This window comes from Pristiophorus japonicus, chromosome 10, assembly GCF_044704955.1.
Source record: "Pristiophorus japonicus isolate sPriJap1 chromosome 10, sPriJap1.hap1, whole genome shotgun sequence".
Classification (NCBI taxonomy): Eukaryota; Metazoa; Chordata; class Chondrichthyes; family Pristiophoridae; genus Pristiophorus; species Pristiophorus japonicus.
In genome coordinates this window covers 93985065-94005932 of record NC_091986.1, presented here as the reverse complement: position 1 = coordinate 94005932, position 20868 = coordinate 93985065, and the positions used below count along the sequence as shown (strand labels likewise).

The window sequence follows — 20868 nt, the reverse complement described above, 5'->3', positions numbered from 1 at the left end:
GCCACACTGTCAAAATGCTGCCTTGATGTCATGGGCAGTCACTTTCATCTCTGGAATTCATCTCTCTTCTTCTTGTTTGGGCCAAGGCTCTGCTGGGGTCCAGAGCTGAGCGGTCCTGACAGAACCCAAACTGAGCATCAGTGAGCAGGTTATTGGTGAGTAACTGCCATGTAATAGTACTGTCGACAGCACCTTCTATCACGTTGCTAATGAGTAAGAATATGCGGATGGGGCAGTAATTGGCCAGATTGGATCTGCTTTTTATGGACCGGACATACTCGGGCAATTCTCCACTTTGTTAGGAAGACACCAATCGCTGTACTGGAAAAGCTTGGCTAGAGGTGCAGCTAGTTCTGGAGCACAGGTTGTAAGCACCACAGCTGGGATGTTGTCATGGGCTTTTCTGTATCCAGTCATTCTTGCTCAGGCATTCTTGATCTCGTGGAGAAATTAAATTAGCTGAAGATTGACATCTATGATGGTGTGGACCTCAGAAGGGGGCTGAGATGGATCATCCACTCTGGCATTTCTGGCTGAAGAGCGCTGTGAATGCTTCAGCCTTACCTTTTGCACTCTCGTGCTGGGCTCTGCCATTGTTAAGGATGTGGGTGTTCATGAAGCCTCCTCCCCATCATTGTTTAATTGTCCACTCCATTCATGATTGGATGTGGCAGGAATGCAGATCTTTGATCAGATCCATTGGTTGTGCAATTGCTTAGCTCTGTCTTATTGTATGCTGATTCCATTGTTTAGTAACATGTCACCCAGTCTGTGTGGGATGTATCCTAGGTTGCTGAGGGAACTACGATGAAGATAGCTTAAACTCTGACCACAATCTTGAATGCGGCTTGAATATTGCATGTTGTGCCAGAGGACTGGAGGATTGCAAATGTTGTTCAACAAAGGAGAGGGGAATAAACCTGGTAACAACAGGCCAATCAGTGTAACAAAATTAATTCTCACTTGGAGAAGCATGGGTTAATAAGTGGTGTCCAGCATGAATTTGTTAAAGGCAAATTGTAATTGACTAACCTGATTGAGTTATTTGATAAAGTAATAGAGGGTTGATGAAGGTATTGCAGTAGATGTATATATAAGGACTTTCAAAAAGGCATTTGATAAAAGCACCTCATACAGATTTCTTCGGTAAATAGAAGCATGTGGCATTAAAGGTACAGTGGTAACTTGGATATGAAATTGGCTAAGACATAGGAGGAGGAGAGCAGTGGTGAATTTCAGTTGTGACTGGAAAGAAGGATTATGTGGGAAGTCTGCCCATTTCACCAGTCTGTCATTTTCCTCCTGAAGTCTGTTAATATTTCCTCATTGTTTACGACATTTCCGACTTTTGTTTCATTGGCAAACTTTGAAATTATGCCCCGAACATAGAAACATAGAAAATAGGTGCAGGAGTATGCCCTTCAAGCCTGCACCGCCAAGTTTCGACATGATTTGCTCCTGATTTTTAGGAGCAACTGGTGTAGAACGGAGTATCTTAGAAATCGGAATTCTCGCCATTTAGTTTGCTCCAGTTCTAGTCAGTTAGAACAGTTTCACTTTGGAACAGAATTTTTTTTTCAAAAGTGGGCATGTCCGGCCACTTGCACCTGTTTTCAAAGTTTCGTCAGTGAAAACTTACTCCAAACTAACTTAGAATGGAGTAAGTGAAGATTTTTGTACGCTCGCAAAAACCTTGTCTACACTTTAGAAAATCAGGCGGAGGTTACAAATCAGGCTACAAATCAGGTGTAGGGAATGGGGGGGGGGGGAGTTTAAAGGGAAGTTTACAAACATTAAACACTTCAGTTTTACAAATAAAGAGCCATCATCAATGATAAATTATAAAAACATCAATAAATCAACCAATAAATCAATCAAAAAAAAATTAATAAATAATTTTTTAAAAAATCAATAAATAAAACATTTTCTGCTTACCGACTGCAGCACCGGGAGCCCTCCAGCAGCGTGCTGGGATGCCCCCCCCCCCCCCCCCCCCAGTGTGTCTATGTCTGTCTGTCAGTGTCTGTGTTTCTGACAGCGGGAGGAGAAAGGGGAGGGATGGGGGAGAAGGAGGGGGGGGGAGAAGAGGGAGATGGGGGGGTGGGCGGAGGAGGAGAAGGGGGAGGGAGGCTGAACGGGCCGGGCCCAGCCGGGCCCGAGACTTCGGGCAGGGCCCGTCCCCAGCACCAGATTTACAGGTAGGTGGCGTTGGGTCGGGTCGGGGGGCTGGTGGGAGGGAGGTCGGTTCGGGTCGGGGGGGAGAGAGTGGGAGTCCGGTGGGAAGCGGGGGGGCGGGGAAGGAGTCAGGTCGGGAGGAAACAGGAGCTGGGCATGGGAGGAGCCTTATTCACACAGCCCCAGTGAGGCCATTCGGCCAGGGCTAGGGGCCGCATGCTTCGGCCCCTCCCACACAGTTTTGGGCGCCTGGAGCTACTGCACATGCGCGCCCACTGTAGCGCGCATGTGCAGAGGTCCCGGCACTGTTTCCAGCGCAGGGACCTGGCTCCGCCCCCTGCAGCTCGTGCTGCGCCGCGCCCAGCTCCAGAGGACCTGCAGGGAGGTGGAGAATCTGGAAGTTTTTTTTAGGCGCACTTTGTGGCGCAAAAAACGGGCATCCAGGTTGGGACTGCGCCGTTCTAGGCGCGGCTCGAAATTTGGGCCCAATGAGTTCATGGCTGAACATGCAACTTCAGTACCCCATTCCTGCTTTCTCGCCATACCCCTTGATCCCCCTAGTAGTAAGGACTTCATCTAACTCCTTTTTGAATATATTTAGTGAATTGGCCTCAACAACTTTCTGTGGTAGACAATTCCACAGGTTCACCACTCTCTACGTGAAGAAGTTTCTCCTCATCTCGGTCCTAAATGGCTTACCACTGATCCTTAGACTGTGACCCCTGGTTCCCAACATTGGGAACATTCTTCCTGCATCTAACCTGTCTAAACCCGTCAGAATTTTAAACGTTTCTATGAGATCCCCTCTCATTCTTCTGAACTCCAGTGAATACAAGCCCTGTTGATCCAGTCTTTCTTGATATGACAGTCCCGCCATCCCGGGAATCAGTCTGGTGAACCTTCGCTTCACTCCCTCAATAGCAAGAATGTCCTTCTTCAAGTTAGGAGACCAAAACTGTACACAATACTCCAGGTGTGGCCTCACCAAGGCCCTGTACAACTGTAGTAACACCCGATCATTAAATAAATCAAAAAGCGCAGTAGTCCCAACCGACTCCTGGGGGATACTCCCCACTAGTCTGAAAAACAACTGTTCACCACCACTACTGCTTTTTGTCCCGTAGCCAATTTTTGTATCCATGCAGCCCTTTAATCACATGAGCTTTAATTTTGCAACCTAGTTTATTATGTGGTACTTCATAAATCGCCTTTTGAAAGATCAAACCTTTCAATTACTTCATCAAAGAACTCAATTAAGTTAATCAAACACGATTTGCCTTTCAAAACACTGCTGACTTTCAATTATTAGTCCATACTTTTCCAAATATCAATTAATATTGTCCTGGATTATTCACTGTAAAAGTTTTCCCACCACCAACATTGGGCTGACTGGCTTGTAATTACCGGGTTTATACACCTCCTCTTGTTTAAAATAGTAAGTTTATTTCTACTAATTCACTCTACATGCAACAGGGAAGAGGCCTAGTGCACTGGACACAGCAAATATGCCAAGTAAGGTGCAAAAGACTCATGCATCAGAGCTTGCCGCTCACTGAACCAAGCTGCTCCAATGCAACTATGACAATGGAATCTACCTGTAATGTGGAGGGTCACCCAGAAAAGCAAGATAACTCTAACGTGGCAGCCCTGTCGACCTCCTCCCAATCAACAGTCAGGTGATAAAACATAAAATGCTAGAAACGCTCAGCAAGTTGGGCAGCATCTTTGGAGAGAGAAGCAGAGTTAATGGGCCCAAGTTTCGGCCTCAGTTGCTCCTGATTTTTTTGGAGCAACTGGTGTAGAACGGAGTATCTTAGAAATTCAAGTTCTCGGCATTTAGTTTGCTCCAGTTCTAGTCAGTTAGAACAGTTTCACTTTGGAACAGAATTTTTTTTTCAAAAGGGGGCGTGTCCGGCCACTTACACCTGTTTTCAAAGTTTCGGCAGTAAAAACTTACTCCAAACTAACTTAGAATGGAGTAAGTGAAGATTTTTGTACGCTCGAAAAAACCTTGTCTACACTTTAGAAAATCAGGCGTAGGTTACAAATTAGGCGTAGGGAACAAGGTGGGGGGGGAAGGGAAGTCATTAAATTCTACAATCAATCCTTAGTTATACTTATACAAATATTATACAAATAAATCCAACCTGAATAAAAAATTTAGAAGCAAAGAAAAGATTAAATAAACCATGTTCCTACCTGTGTGAAACAGCAGCAGCCTTCGAGCTGAGCTGCTGTGCTGCAGGCAGGCCTTCATTCTGTTAGTGGCTGGCCAGCAGCCGAAGGATCAACACCGTTGATGCACGCAGCTTTTCAAGGGGGTTGAGGCCATTCGGCCATGGGATAGGAGCGACGTCAGTGGCTGGCCGGCAGCCGAAGGATCAACACTGGACGCGCACAGCTTTTCAAGGGGGCTGAGGCCGAGTCCTTTTAAAAATGGGCGAGTGTCAATGTTTGTTTGACACTGCGCGTGCGCGCACGCTCCAACACGCACGCGCAGGGTTGCCGGCACCACGTTGGCTCATTTAAATTGGACCCGCCCCCCCATTACTTACAGAATCGGCGCGAGTGTTTGGCTCCGCCCCCCGATGTGAAGAGCGCGCTGCGCCAAGCTGAGATCGAGCTCCGAGGAGTCGGAGAATATCGAAGTTTTTTTTCTAGCGCACTTTTAGGCGCGAAGAGCAGGCGTCCAGCTCGGAGGTGCGCCGTTTTCGGCGCGGGCCGAAACTTGGGGCCAATGTTTCAGGTCGATGACCTTTCATCAGAACGTGAAGCATTAACTCGGTTTCTCTTTCTGTAAATGCTACCTGATTTGCTGAGTGTTTCCAGCATTTTCTATCAGATTTCCAGCATCTGCAGTATTTAGTTTTTTAAATCAGCAGTGCTGGTAGGAGTCGGGCAACAACAACTGCACACCGCTGAGCTTGTTCACCAATGCTAAGTTCCAGTTGACTTGTGAGCCCTTCAAAAATGTGATCCCATGAACACATGATACAAGATCATGTGGGTTGCTGTAACCATTTGAGGCTGAATTTGACAAATCCAAACATGGATTATATTGCATCATTTGAGCAGCAAGGCTAGCTTAGTGAGGCGTAATTCATTTAACAAGTACAGGTGAGGGTGAAATCATTGCAAGTGACCTCACTAGTGGAGCTGTAGATCTTTAGCATGCGCTGAGAATGACATTATCAAATAAGTGGCGGGGGGGGGGGGTCACCATTTATATTCCCCGTCCCCTCATCTCTTCTCCTCTGGTCGCCTGGTCTCCCTCTCTCCGTTTCCCCCTCTCTCCCCGACCTGCCACCCGCCCCCTCCCCCCGATCGTCTCACTCTTTTTCTCCCCACCCCCGATTTCCTCTCTCTTTTCTTCCCTCTCATCTTCTCTTCAGAATTGCCTGAATGGACTTGTTTTGATAATCCAGGAATTGGCTTTCATGATCTGTAGCATCCCAGAAAACTCTTGTAGCAAGATGGTAGGTAATATGGTAACAATTACACTAGCAGCATATCGTAACCTGAATATCCCATTCATTAAAGGGAAGCTTGTCTTTACTTAAAAGAAGCAAAGCACAAGTGTACTTTTCTGGCTCTTCGCATAGGCCTGTATGTTAAAGCCTCAACCTTTCCAACATTCTGGTGACACTTGCTGTTTTTAACTAAAATTGTAAATTTGGAATTTTGTCTTTTCAGAGGGTCCAAATGAAACTAAAAATGTTAAGTTGCTAGCATTTTGATTTATGCATATGAGCTCCTATCATCAGTTTCAAATTGAGCTGATTTGAATATAGTAAATTGCAAGTTTATTGCCTTACTGAGGGCCTGTATTGCCTCAAACACCGTTTCGGCCTCAGCCTGCATGTCTATCTCGGGTTGCAGATGAGAGCTTGATTGAATCAGTGCCAGAGGCACAGGTTCATCTCTTCTGATTCCCCATGGTAATATAATCTGTAAGTGTGGGGCCCTGTATGGTGAAGACTCCCTGCTCTATCACTTTGCTTCCTCCATCAACCTAAGAGTTGTTGTCACATTCTCCAGCTGCCCATCCGGCATTTAACTGTCGAATGAGACAAAATTCCTCCGACAAATGGGTTCTCATCACGTATGTACCCATGTCCTTGACTCCATTAGCTTCCTCAGCTGTCACTTTGGGTCAGGAGGTATGGAACGTTGGCATACTGCTTGACCAAAAGCCCAGTTAAATCACCCACAAACAACAAGCTGTTTTCCTCTACCACTGCAATGTCACTTCTACCCCTAACTCACATCCTCCTCCGCTTCTTGAGGCTTGAGGCTTAATTTCTCTAATGCTGTCCTCGTCCATCTCTCTACCTCAATCTTCAGCTCATTCAAAACACCACAGTACATGTCCTTACTTCACAAAGTCCCACTCTCTAATTCTGTATGCTCTTCCAGTTCAACTGGTTCCTAATGTCCCAGCAAATTGATTTCAAAATTCTCAGCCTTTCTTAACTTAAACCCACTGCACCTTGTTGATCTCCTCTGGCTTTATGTCTCTGCGTACATCCTCTGCTCCTCTAACCTCTTGCTTCTTGTCCGAACACACACTCCTCTACTATTGGTGGCAATGTATCCTATCCTTTTGAAGTTCCCGGTTTTAAGCCTCGTTGCATTTTTGAAAAACGTGCTACAGAAAGGAGAATTAATAAGCCATTTAAAAACAGTTCAACATTTAAGAAAACAATGTAATAATTAGATTTAGAAACACCATGCGCCAATTACATATCCACAACAAATGAGGGAAAATTCCTACAATTTACAAGTACGCCTGGTGGTGATGCATGTCTTTTTATTTAAAAAAAAAAATTCTCCCCAGTCCTGTATCACCTTACTTGATGGCATTGACCCCCTTACTGAGTTATGGTTCCTTGGGAGGCGGTGGATCTGCAGTACTTCACCCAAGTCAGCATTATTCTTGTAGGAGTCTTGCCAGGCTAGTTGATTACTACAACATCACAGCTGAGCCTGATCCTTTCCTCACACAATATCTATATACGAGTGCTTGCAGCAGGGCAGCTAGATAGCAATTTCTAGCAGGGAATGCAGGTTGATTTTTTGGGGGGAAACTAGCTAAATCAGCACAATGTATAAATCAGACATTGTATAAATGCAAGAACGTTCATTCTTTTCTTCTGGATTATTGGGTGTGGAAACCTTTTTTGTTCTTATGCCAAGTTTTTCAATGGGTAGTGCATGTTGGGTATGTTGTCAGCTATATAAAGCATTATATAGCAATAGGAAATGTAATTTTTGCTCTTCCACTGGTAAAGGCTGCTGTGCCTTGTACATTCCCTCAGCAAGATTGAAAGTTTTTTAAAACTATTATATATGGGCATCTATAATGTCTCCATCATCATCATCATCGGCAGTCCCTCAGAATCGAGGAAGACTTGCTTCCACTCCCAAAGTGAGTCCTTTGTTGGCTGAACAGTCCAGTGCAAGAGCCACAGACCCTGCCACAGGTGGGACAAACATTTGTCGGCAGTGGAACTGATTTGCCGCACGCTCCTTCTGCTGCCTGCGCCTGACCTCTTGTTCGCGGTGTTGAGATTCGAAGAGCTCAACACCCTCCCGGATGCACTTTCTCCACCGAGGGCAGTCTTCGGCCAGGGACTCCCAGGTGTCAGTGGTGATGTCGCACTTTACCAGGAAGGCTTTGAGGGTGTCCTTGTAACATTTCCGCTGCCCACCTTTGACTCGTTTGCCGTGAAGGAGCTCCGATTGGAGCAATTGCTTAGGGTGCCTCTTGTATTGGCATGCGAACTATGTGGCCTACCCAGCGAAGCTGATCGAGTGTGGTCAGTGCTTCAATGCTGGGCGAGAACACTGATGTTGGTGCGTCTATCCTCCCAGGGAATTTGCAGGATCTCGCGGAGACATCGTTGGTGATCTATCTCCAGCGATTTGATGTGTCTTCTGTACATCGTCCATGCCAGGAGAATAGGTTTAACACAAGCTGTAAATGAACAAGTGGCATGAATTGTAGATGGCTGTTTGTTTTTTTTTTAAACTTCAAAGCATTTTCTCTCATTCCATCTTTCTCTAACCAAATTTGATTCCTCAGAGGTGGTGGCAAACAACCAGATGTTGATAGTGTGGGCCGAGAAAACTGCATGCATTTTGATATAAATTGCCAAATTTGCTCAGACAAAAGGATTGCTGTTATAGGAAATGGAAATATTTAGCAGTGTAGCATTCTGTGGTTGAAGAGCAAGATTTTTTAGTATAGTGGGAGTTTTTAATGTGCATCTGATCACACTGCATTGTTGCTGGAAACGCCTGATAACATCAGATGCTCAAAATGCTTCTTTTGAACCGTCTGTGATGGTGGAAAAGGTTAAACTAGGAATCTTGCTGGAAGATCTCTGTGGCGCTCATTAGTAGCAGTTTAAACAAATGGTCCCAGTTAACTGCCTCGCGTATGCGTGACTCTTACCTCCACATTGATCACTATCAGTCATGGCAAAAGCACACAAAGCAATTGGGTCAAGGTGACATCTAAATAATAGTATAGCATCTTTCAGTGGTCCCTCAGCAGAGACAACCAGAAGGTCAGTCCTAATGCTTTGATGCCTTATTGAGCTGACTGCAATAATTTCTACACTGTAAACAACACATCTCATAAACTGTCATGCAGTAGGAAAGCAAGAAAGAGCAAACCCAAGGTGTTGGCTCAATTATTTTTAAACCAATCTTTAAACAAAAAAGGATCAAATAACAAATTCAAAATTCATGCAAAATGGCATAAATGGTCAGTTCATTTGACATTTAATTTTGAATTGCATGTGTGGGTTTTTAGGGCCCAAGTTTCCACATGATTTGCGCCTGATTTTTAGGAGCAACTGGTGGAGAACGGACTATCTTAGAAATCGCAATTCTCCACATTTTTTTTTTCTGCAGTTCTAGTCAGGTAGAACAGTTCTACTTTGGAACAAATTTTTTCTTCAAAAGGGGTCGTGTCCGGCCACTGACGCCTGATTTCAAAGTTTCCACAGTGAAAATGTACTCCAAACTAACTTAGAATGGAGCAAATGAAGATTTTTGTAGAACTGAAAAAACCTGTTCTACACATTAAAAAATCAGGCGCAGGTTACAAATTAGGCGTCCAGAACGAGGTGGAGGGGAGGGAAGTCATTAAATTCTACAATAAATCCTTATTTATACTTCTACAAATATTATACAAATAAATCCAACCTGAATAAACATTTATAAGCAAAGAAAAGATTAAATAAACCATCTTCCTACCTGTGTGAAAGTGCTTCAGTCAGCTCAGCGATGTGGCATCATTCCCGCGAACGGGAGGGAGGGAGGGGCAGGCAGGCAGTAACCAGGCAGCAAGCAGCCTTCCACTTGAGGTGGAAGCCTTACAGTCAGCTCAGCGTCGTTCCCGCGAACGGGAGGGAGGGAGGGGCAGTAAGCAGGAAGCCTCAGTGCTGATGTGCTGATGGCAATGTGGTTTTATTAAAAAATGTTCAAAAATTAAACAGCTACAAAGAACTACAAAATGGCCGAGTGCCAATGTTTCCTTCACACTGCACGTGCAGCGTTGCCGGCAGGAAAAAAACTAATTTAAATAGTACCCGCCCCCTCCCACTTACAAAATCGGCGTGAGTGTAGGCTCCGCCCCCCTGGGCGCCGCGCCAAACAGACAAGGAGCTGCAGGGCTCTCCAGAATCGCGAGTTTTTTTTCCGGCGCCGTTTTTGGCGCGAAAAACGGGCGCCCAGCTCGGAGGGGCGCCCGTTTTTTATCGTGTGGAAACTTGGGCCCATAGTGTGTTGAATAAAGCTTGCTAATGGGGCATAAAAGGCCAGTGTAACCTATTTATATTTAAAAAAAAACGACATTCAGGCTTGGGCTGATAAGTGGCAAATAACATTCGCGCCACACAAGTGCTAGGCAATGACTATCTCCAACAAGCGAGAGTCTAACCTCTGTCCCTTGACATTCAACAGCATTACCATCGCTGAATCCCCTACCATCAACATCCTGGGGTTCACCATTGACCAGAAACTTAATTGGACCAGCCACATGATTACTGTGGCAACAAGAGTAGGTCAGAGGCTGGGCATTTTGCGGCGAGTGTCTCACCTCCTGACTCCCCAAAGCCTTTCCACCATCTACAAGGCACAAGTCAGAAGTATCATGGAATACTCTCCACTTGCCTGGATGAGTGCAGCTCCAACATCACTCAAGAAGCTCGACACCATCCAGGACAAAGCAGCTTGCTTGATTGGCACCCCATCCACTACCTTGAGCATGCACTCCCTCCATCACCGAAGTACCGTGGCTGCAGTGTGTACCATCTACAAGATGCACTGCAGCAACTCGCCAAGGCTTCTTCGGCAGCACCTCTCAAACCTCAACCTCCAGCACCGAGAAGGACAAGGGCAGCAGGCACATGCGAACACCAAAACCTCCACATTCCTCTCCAAGTCACACACTATCCTGAATTGGAAGTATATCTCCATTCCTTCATTGTTGCTGGGTCAAAATCCTGGAACTCCCTCCCTAATAGCACTGTGTGGGAGTACCTTCACCACATGGACTGCAGCTGTTCAAGAAGGTAGCTCACCGCCATCTTCTCTAGGGTAATTAGGGATCGACAATAAATGCTGTCCTTGCCAGAAATGCCAACACCCCATGAACAAATAAAACATTTTTAAACAGAAATCTATAGATTTTGGAATATTAAGGGAATTGAAGGATATGGGAACAGTGCAGGAAAGTGGAGTTGAGGTAAAATATCAGCCATGATATTGAATGGCGGAGCAGGCTCAAGGGACGAATAGCCTACTCCTGCTCCTAACTCTTGTATGTTCTTAAAATATTATGTTTTTGTAAGTGTGTGCCTTTGTTTGATTATCATGGTCTTTTATTTTTGACAACAGCAATGGATCAGCAAAGACTGACTCAAAGTGCTCCTGTCAAGCCACCTCCATCCATGGGTCCTCATAGCCCACAAGGAGGGGCAATATCAGGCTCCAACAAACAGCAACAGATGAGGCTCCAGCAGCTCCAGTTTGAGAAAGAAAGACTTCGACTGAAACACCAAGAGCTCCTACGACAGGTGAGGCCCTGAGTCAGCACTGGAGTAAACTGTAACAATTTTACTGTAGCCGTTGATTTTAGGAAACCAAACTGATAGCACATTTACAAAAGTGATTGACTTCCATTCAAATCATATTGATCCAAACCACATTCAGTTTACTGACATTTATATGATTCAGTTTGTTACAATTACTCAGCCAGTAATCTAATCTGGATTAACATTCAACAATACCGTAGTCTTAAACTGATAATGGACTGATTTCTGTGTGAAACATTTATATTTTTTCTTTCCACTATACTCGTTGCCATCAGTGGATGGGACTGCAGCCATTTTAGAAAGATATATTCTTATGGTTGATATCTACAGAAGGATCTCTAGATCTTCATTTTACTGGAACATCATTTCCTCTCTCTCCCGCCCCCCCCCCCCCCCCCCCCACCATATGTTTCAATGCAAGCATAAACAAAACCTGAAATGGTCCCAATGTCTGTCGGCAAATGCCTGGTGTAATATTGAACCACACAGCCTAGGTACGTCACATGTTCAATCTTTGATCCGTGCTGTATTAGCTGATCTCGGCCAGGACAGCACTGGTGAGACTAAAGTTTGGCTTAATATTGTTGGAATAGTGAATAAAGTAATCTGTTCCAGTGGCCACTTGCAAGTAAGCATCTGGTAAGGACAGAATTGGATTTGGTTGTAATTTCTAATTTCCTCTCCCCGATCAGCCCAGCAACAGTCACTGTCTAGGGTCGTATATATTTTAGTTAATCTGGCAAGGCCCTGGAAGATTGCAAGCATCATGCAAAGGAATACAGCACGAGTTACTTTCAAAAGAGAGGGGGGAAATTGGTGGAGAGAAAGAGAAGAAACAACTTGAGCCTCAGAACATTTTAAACTAGTGGGTTTTTTTGACTGGAGTAACATCAAGCTCTGAATTTACATCATTCATCATAATTTGAAGCAGGCAGACATTAGATTTTTTTTAAAAACTGCATTTCCATGTGTTGTAAAGAGCTTTATATTTTCATATAAATTGGATTTTGTGGTACATGTGGTCCAGTTGCATTAAGCGTGGAGCTGTGCAGCAAAGGTGAATCAAAACAGAGCTTAGCAAGTTGAAAGAAAAAGCAATGTTTTAGTAATTTTCCACTGAAATTGAGGGGGTAGAGGTGTTGATTTGTGGTGCTTCACTTGTACAGGTATCAAGCAGCTTATGGTTTTGTTCTGGAGACCAATGAAGCAGGATCCTACAGGCTATGAGTGGTTTGAGAGAATCTGCTTCATAGGCAGTTTGAAAAGTTTACAGTGCCATTATTAAATTAGTCAACACTGGAATGGAAAGCTGTTTGGTTTAAAAACAAGTCTAAACACATTTTTTCTTGAGCCTGTACTTCTGAATTATTGGCCCGGAGTTTGCAGCCAGTGGCGAAACAAAGGCGCTTCGCACAAAGATCTTGCGATCTCTGTCAAGCAGTTCGGATTTTCCGACGCATAATTCAAATCAGCGGAATATATTGGGGATCCCCAGTGCGAGCTACTGTGACGTCAACAGGCTGTCTAAGCAGTCAACCAAAACGCGGACAGCAAAAAAGAAGTGGGTAAGCTCTTAAAATTCTAACTTTTTATCACTAAGAGAAAGGAAAAGAAAGCAAGGGGCTCTTGCATAGGTAAAACGCGAACCTGAAATAAAGATGAACAAACTTTAAAAAATAAGTTTCTTAAATTTTTATTTTAATTTTAATTAAAATGGATAAATTTGACCCCACACACACTTTAGTTTTTCAGGCCCATAACCCATGTTTAGTAGTCAATACGCTGTTAAAACCCCAGTTACACTTAATCCCTTTGGGCATAACTTTTAGTAGGGCTTGCTTACTGCGGAAGAGACAAAGATTTCATCACTTTCCCTGATTTAAGTGATTTTACTGATTGCCAGTTCTGTTGGGCGGGGGTGGGTGCACAGTGGGGGACCCCACAACTTGCCAAATCCTAAAGTTTGTCAGTTCAAAGGTGGAATTAAGGTTGAAAGCTACCAGTTCATTGTCATCCAGATTGCAAATTCTGTGCCAATATACCTGGTATCCAAGTCAACAGCTGTCTTTGAGAGAATAAAAGTGTGGGTCTTGCACAGAGAGCCAGCATTTGGACGGGTAATTCTTAACTCTCTGAGACTCTTATTTTTGTGTACCTTATTTGCTCTGGTTGCTTGCACATTAGTCGACAAACTTATATCTGTTTAGTGATTTTATGTTAAAAAAGACTACGTCAGATTTATATTTTCCAAAATGTGTAGATTTCAAGCCCTGTTGGACCTACTCCCAATCTGAAATAACGATGAACAAACTTTAAAACAAAAGTTTCTTAAATTTTAATTTTAATTAAAATGGATAAATTTGAACTCACACAAAATTATTAGTTTTTCAGGCCCATAACCTTTGTTTAGCAGTCAATACGCTGTTAAAACCCCAGTTACACTTAATCCCTTTTGGCCTAACTTTTAGTAGGGCTTGGTTACTGCGGAAGAGACAAAGTTTTCATCAGTTTCCCAGCACTATTTTGCTGTTGAGAATAGCCATTACCTTGAAAAATGGGTGATTTTATACTGTTAATGATATGTGATTCCCCAGATTTAAGATTTAATCTTCCTTGCAATGATTTTCATACTTCGGTTTGAAATGAGGAAGTCAAAACTGAGTGAAATTTTGCGTGCTGTTGACAGGATGTGGAAGTCCTGATTTTTTTTTTCTCTCTCCTTTAAGATCAGTCGTGGTTTGATCCATTGCCTGTGCTAAGTTGGTTAATTTCAGCTGGGCTTGCAGTTAGAGGTACGATAGTTGATTGAGTGCTCCTTGACTAGAATATAAGTACCAACGATATAGGTAAAAAACGGGATGAGGTCCTACGAAACGAATTTAGGGAGCTATGAGCTAAATTTTAAAAAGTAGGACCTCAAAAGTAGTAATCTCAGCATTGCTACCAGTGCCACATGCTAGTCAGAGTAGGAATCGCAGGATAGCTCAGATGAATACATGGCTTGAGGAGTGGTGCAGAAGGGAGGGATTCAAATTCCTGGGACATTGGAACCGGTTCTGGGGGAGGTGGGACTAGTACAAACCGGACGGTCTGCACCTGGGCAGGACCAGAACTAATGTCCTAGGGAGTGTTTGCTAGTGCTGCTGGGGAGGAGTTAAACTAATATAGCAGGGGATGGGAACCAATGCAGGGAGACAGAGGGAAGTAGAATGGGGGCAGAAGCACAAGATAGAAAGAAGAAAAGTAAAAATGGAGGGCAGAGAAACATAAAGCAAAAAGGGACACATTACAGCAAAATTTTAAAGGGGCAAAGTGTGTTAGAAAGACGAGCCTGAAAGCTCTGTGCCTCAATGCGAGGAGTATTCGGAATAAGGTGGACGAATTAACTGCGCAGATAGCAGTTAACGGTTATGATGTAGTTGGCATCACGGAGACATGGCTCCAGGGTGACCAAGGCTGGGAACTCAACATCAAGGGTATTCAACACTTAGGAAGGAAAGACAGAAAGGAAAAGGAGGCGGGGTGGCTTTGCTGGTTAAAGAGGAAATTAATGCAATAGTAAGAAAGGACATTAGCTTGGATGATGTGGAATCGGTATGGGTGGAGCTACGGAATACCAAAGGGCAGAAAACGCTAGTGGGAGTTGTGTACAGACCACCAAACAGTAGTAGTGAGGTTGGGGACAGCATCAAACAAGAAATTAGGGATGCGTGCAATAAAAGTAAAGCAGTTATCAAGGGTGACTAATCTACATATTGATTGGGCTAACCAAACTGGTGGCAATGCGGTGGAGGAGGATTTTCTGGAGTGTATTAGGGATGGTTTTCTAGACCAATAGACCACTATGTCGAGGAACCAACTAGGGAGCTGGCTATCCTAGACTGGGTGTTGTGTAATGACAAAGGACTAATTAGCAATCTTGTTGTGCGAGGCCCCTTGGGGAAGAATGACCATACCATGGTAGAATTCTTTATTAAGATGGGGAGTCACGCAGTTAATTCAGAAACTAAGGTCCTGAACTTAAGGAAAGGTAACTTCGATAGTTTGAAGCGTGAATTGGCTAGAATAGACTGGCAAATGATACTTAACGGGTTGACAGTGGATAGGCAATGGCAAACATTTAAAGATCACATGGATGAACTTCAGCAATTGTACATCCCTGTCTGGAGTAAAAATAAAACGGGGAAGGTGGCTCAACCGTGGCTAACAAGGGAAATTAAGGATAATGTTAAATCCAAGGAAGAGGCATATAAATTGGCCAGAAAAAGCAGCAAACCTGAGGACTGGGAGAAATTTAGAATTCAGCAGAGGAGGATAAAGGGTTTCATTTAAGAGGGGGAAAATAGAGTAAGAGAAGAAGCTTGTCGGGAACATAAAAACTGACTGCAAAAGCTTCAATAGATATGTGAAGAGAAAAAGATTAATGAAGACAAACGTAGGTCCCTTGCAGTCGGATTCAGGTGAATTTATAATGGGGAACAATGAAATGGCAGACCAGTTGAACACATACTTTGGTTCTGTCTTCACGAAGACACAAATAACCTTCCGGAAGTACTAGGGGACCGAGGGCCTAGTGAGAAGGAGGAACCGAAGGATATCCTTATTAGGCGGGAAATTGTGTTGGGGAAATTGATGGGATTGAAGGCCGATAAATTCCCGGGTCCTGATGGTCTGCATCCCAGAGTACTTAAGGAAATGGCCCTAGAAATAGTGGATGCATTGGTGATCATTTTCCAACAGTCTATCGACTCTGGATCAGTTCCTATGGACTGGAGGGTAGCTAATGTAACACCACTTTTTAAAAAAAAAGGAGGGAGAGAGAAAACCGGTAATTATAGACCGGTTAGCCTGACATCAGTAATGGGGAAAATGTTGGAATCCATTATTAAAGATGAAATAGCAGCGCATTTGGAAAGCAGTGACAGGATCTGTCCAAGTCGTCATGGATTTATGAAGGGGAAATCATGCTTGACAAATCTTCTGGAATTTTTTGAGGATATAACTAGTAGAGTGGACAAGGAAGAACCAGTAGATGTATATTTGGACTTTCAAAAGGCTTTTGACAACGTCCCACAAGAGATTGGTGTGCAAAATCAAAGCACATGGTATTGGGGGTAATATACTGACGTGGATAGAGAACTGGTTGGCAGACAGGAAGCAGAGAGTTGGGATAAACGGGTCCTTTTCAGAATGACAGGCGGTGACTAGTGGAGTGCCGCAGGGCTCAGTGCTGGGACCCCAGCTCTTTACAATATACATCAATGATTTAGATGAAGGAATTGAGTGTAATATCTCCAAGTTTGCAGATGACACTAAACTGGGTGGCGGTGTGAGCTGTGAGGGGGATGCTAATAGGCTGCAGGGTGACTTGGACAGGTTCAGTGAGTGGGCAAATAAATGCATGGCAGATGCAGTTTCATGTGGATAAATGTGAGGTTATCCAATTTGGGGGCAAAAACGCAAAGACAAAATATTATCTGAATGGCGGCAGATTAGGAAAAGGGGAGGAGCAACGAGACCTGGGTGTCATGGTTCATCAGTCATTGAAAGTTGGCATGCAGGTACAGCAGGCAGTGAAGAAGGCAAATGATATGTTGGCCTTCATAGCTAGGGGATTTGAGTACAGGACCTGGGAGGTCTTACTGCAGTTGTACAGGGCATTGGTGAGGCCTCACCTGGAATATTGTGTTCAATTTTGGTCTCCTAATCTGAGGAAGGATGTTTTTGCTATTGAGGGAGTGTAGCGAAGATTCACCAGACTGATTCCGGGGATGGCTGGACTGACCTATGAGGAGAGACTGGATCAACTGGGTCTTTATACATTAGAGTTTAGAAGGATGAGAGTGGATCTCATAGAAACATATAAGATTCTGACGGGACTGGACAGGTTAGATGCGGTTAGAATGTTCCCGATGTCGGGGAAGTCCAAAACCAGGGGACACAGTTTTAGGATAAGGGGCAGGCCATTTAGGACTGAGATGAGGAGAAACTTCTTCACTGAGTTGTTAACCTCTGGAATTCCGTGCTGTAGAGTGTTGTTGAAGCCAGTTCATTGGATATATTCAAGGGGGAGTTAGATATGGCCCTTATGGCTAAGGGATTCAAGGGGGTATGGAGAGAAAGCAGGAAATGGGTACTGAGGGAATGATCAGCCATGATATTGAATGGTGGTGCAGGCTCGAAGGGCCAAATGGCCACCCCCTGCACCTATTTTCTATGTTTAATAGCAAAAAGAGTTCCCTCTCCTGATTACAATCACCTGGAAATTGTCCACGTGTGTATATCGGATGAGAGCAAAATCTGGCTCGGCTGTCAAATACCTTGCCTGGGTATGCACATTAAGACTGGTGAGGTAGTGTAGGGCTGATAGTACTTGGAACCATACTCTAGTATGAGACAACCCTCTAGAGAGGGGGTATGAAGCCATAAATTCCTGTCATTACGCAAGACCTTGGTATTTAAATGCACAGTCCAGTGTGACACTCGGCTAAAATCTGAGGAAAAATCAGAGTTCCATTTTTGCTTCTGCGCAGTTTTTATGAAAATACTTCTCAGGATTGTGGCTGATGTAGGTAAGGCTGCATTTATTGTTCTTAGCATTCCTTGCTCTGAGTGATGGTGCACATTCTTCAGCAGTTATTTTTCCAATGAGTGCCTTGCTGGGCCCTCATATATCCTCCTATACTTGATGCAGATAAGAAATAATAAGGCAAAGAATTCACAAGTGGGAATTGTTATATTTGTAAACTTGTATGTACTCTTGTATAGCCACCAGAGGGCTCATCCCCTGGAGTCCCAAGGGATCCCACAATCCCTTGGGAGCACAGGTATTCAAGGAGGCTTCACAGGTTGGAGAGGCACTATGGAGACCTGCAATAAAAGACTACAGTCACACTTTACTTTGAGCTCACAGTGTTCAGTCTGACCCTTTCTCCATACATAACAACTGGTGACGAGATACAGAGAGCGAATCCAAAGATGCAGAGAACGGTGGACATCCTGGAGAAATTCTCTGAGGGAGGTGATTGGGAAATTTTTGTGGAGCGATTCGACCAATACTTCGTAGCCAACAAGCTAGATGGGGAAGAGAACACTGCCAAACGAAGGGCGACCCTCCTCACCGTCTGTGGGGCACCAACATATGGCCTCATCAAGAATCTGCTCATTCCAGCGAAAGCCACGGGTAAATCTTACGATGATTTGTGCGCACTGGTCCGAGAGCATTTGAACCCGAAGGAAAGCGTTCTGGTGGCGAGGTACTGGTTCTACACCTACAAAAGATCTGAAGGCCAGGAAGTGGCGAGTTATGTCGCCGAGCTAAGACGCCTTGCAGGACATTGTGAATTTGGAGCACATGCTCAAAGACTTTTTCATACTTGGCATTGGCCACGAACCATACTTTGCAAACTTTTGACTGTAGAGAGCCAAACCTTGAGTAAGGCCATAGTGATAGCCCAGGCGTTCATTGCCACCAGAGACAATACGAAGCAAATCTCTCAGCACACAAGTGCTGCTCAATGTGAGGAGTATTCATAATAAGGTGGATGAATTAACTGCACAGGCAGCAATTAATGAATGATATAATTGGCACCATGGAGACATGGCTCTAGGTTGACCAAGGCTGGGAACTCAACATCCAGGGGTATTCAACATTCCGGAAGGATAGACAGAAAGGAAAAGGAAGTGGGGTAGCATTGCTGGTTAAAGAGGAAATTAATGCAATAGTAAGGAGGGACATTAGCCTGGATGATGTGGAATCTGTATAGGTGGAGCTGCGGAATACCAAAGGGCAGAAAATGCTAGTGGGAGTTGTGCACAGACCACGAAACAGTAGTAGTGAGGTTGGGGACAGCGTCAAACAAGAAATTAGGGATGCGTGCAATAAAGGTGTAGCAGTTATCATGGGTGACTTTAACCTACATATAGATTGGGCTAACCAAACGGGTAGCAATACGGTGGAGGAGGATTTCCAGGAGTGTATTAGGGATGGTTTTCTAGACCAATAGACTAATATGTTGAGGAACCAACTACAGGACTGGCCATCCTAGATTAGGTGATGTGTAATGAGAAAGGACTAATTAGCAATCTTGTTGTGCGAGGCCCCTTGGGGAAGAGTGACCATAATATGGTAGAATTCTTTAAGATGGAGAATGACACAGTTAATTTGGAGACTAGGGACCTGAACTTAAGGAAAGGTAACTTCGATGGTATGAGACGTCAACTGGCTGGAATAGACTGGCGAATGATACTTAAAGGGTTGACGGTGGATAGGCAATGGCAAACATTTAAAGATCACATGGATGAACTTCAACAATTGTACATCCCTGTCTGGAGTAAAAATAAAACGGGGAAGGTGGCTCAACCGTGGCTGACGAGGGAAATTAATGATCGTGTTAAATCTAAGGAAGAGGCATATAAATTGGACAGAAAAAGCAGCAAACCTGAGGACTGGGAGAAATTTAGAATTCCGCAGAAGAGGACAAAGGGTTTAATTAGGAGGGGGGAAATAGATCGAGAGGAAGCTTGCAGGGAACATAAAAACTGACTGCAAAAGCTTCTGTAGATATGTGAAGAGAGACAAACATTAGTGAAGACAAATGTAGGCCCCTTGCAGCCAGATTCAGGTCAATTTATAAGTGGAACAAAGAAATAGCAGACCAATTGAACACATACTTCGGTTCTGTCTTCTTGAAGAAAGACGCAAATAACCTTCCGGAAGTACTAGAGGACTGAGGGTCTAGTGAGAAGGAGGAAATGAAGGATATCCTTATTAGGCGGGAAGCTGATGGGATTGAAGGCCGATAAATCCCCAGGGCCTGATGGTCTGCATCCCAGAGTACTTAAGGAAGTGGCCCTAGAAATAGTGGATGCATTGGTGAGCATTTTCCAACAGTCTATCGAATCTGGATCAGTTCCTATGGACTGGAGGGTAGCTAATATAACACCACTTTTTAAAAAGGGAGTGAGAGAGAAAGCGGGTAATTATAGATCGGCTAGCCTGACATCAGTAGTGGGGAAAATGTTGGAATCAATCATTAAGGATGAAATAACAGCGCATTTGGAAAGCAGTGACAGGATCGGTCCAAGTCAACATGGATTTATGAAAGGGAAATCATGCTTGACAAATCTTCTGGAATTTTTTGAGGATGTAACTAGTAGAGTGGACAAGGGAGAACCAGTGGATGTGATGTATTTCGACTTTCAAAAGGCTTTTGACAAGGTCCCACACGAGATTGGTATGCAGAATTTAAGCACATGGTATTGGGGGTAATGTACTGAGGTGGACAGAGAAGTGGTTGGCAGACAGGAAGCAGAGAGTTGGGATAAACTGGTCCTTTTCAGAATGGCAGGCAGTGACTAGTGGGGTGTGGCAAAGCTCAGTGCTGGGACCCCAGCTCTTTACAGTATACATTAATGATGTGGATGAAGGAATTGAGTGTAATATCTCCAAGTTTGCAGATGACACTAAACTGTGTGGCTGTGTGAGTTGTGAGGAGGATGCCAAGAGGCTGCAAGGGTGACTTGGACTGGTTAGGTGAGTGGGCAAATGCATGGCAGATGCAGTATAATGTGGATAAATATGAGG

At 44.2% G+C, this 20868-nt stretch overlaps 1 protein-coding gene across 2 annotated transcripts in view; it reads left to right on the top strand.

Moving 5' to 3' along the window:
• Positions 1 to 20868, top strand: part of yap1 (Yes1 associated transcriptional regulator) — a 204159-nt gene that overhangs the window by 144609 nt on the left and 38682 nt on the right. For both annotated transcript variants that reach the window (XM_070891905.1, XM_070891904.1), the window contains one exon: positions 11086 to 11264. In XM_070891905.1, the coding sequence (XP_070748006.1) occupies positions 11086 to 11264 (179 nt within the window). The remainder of the gene's footprint in view (positions 1 to 11085; positions 11265 to 20868) is intronic.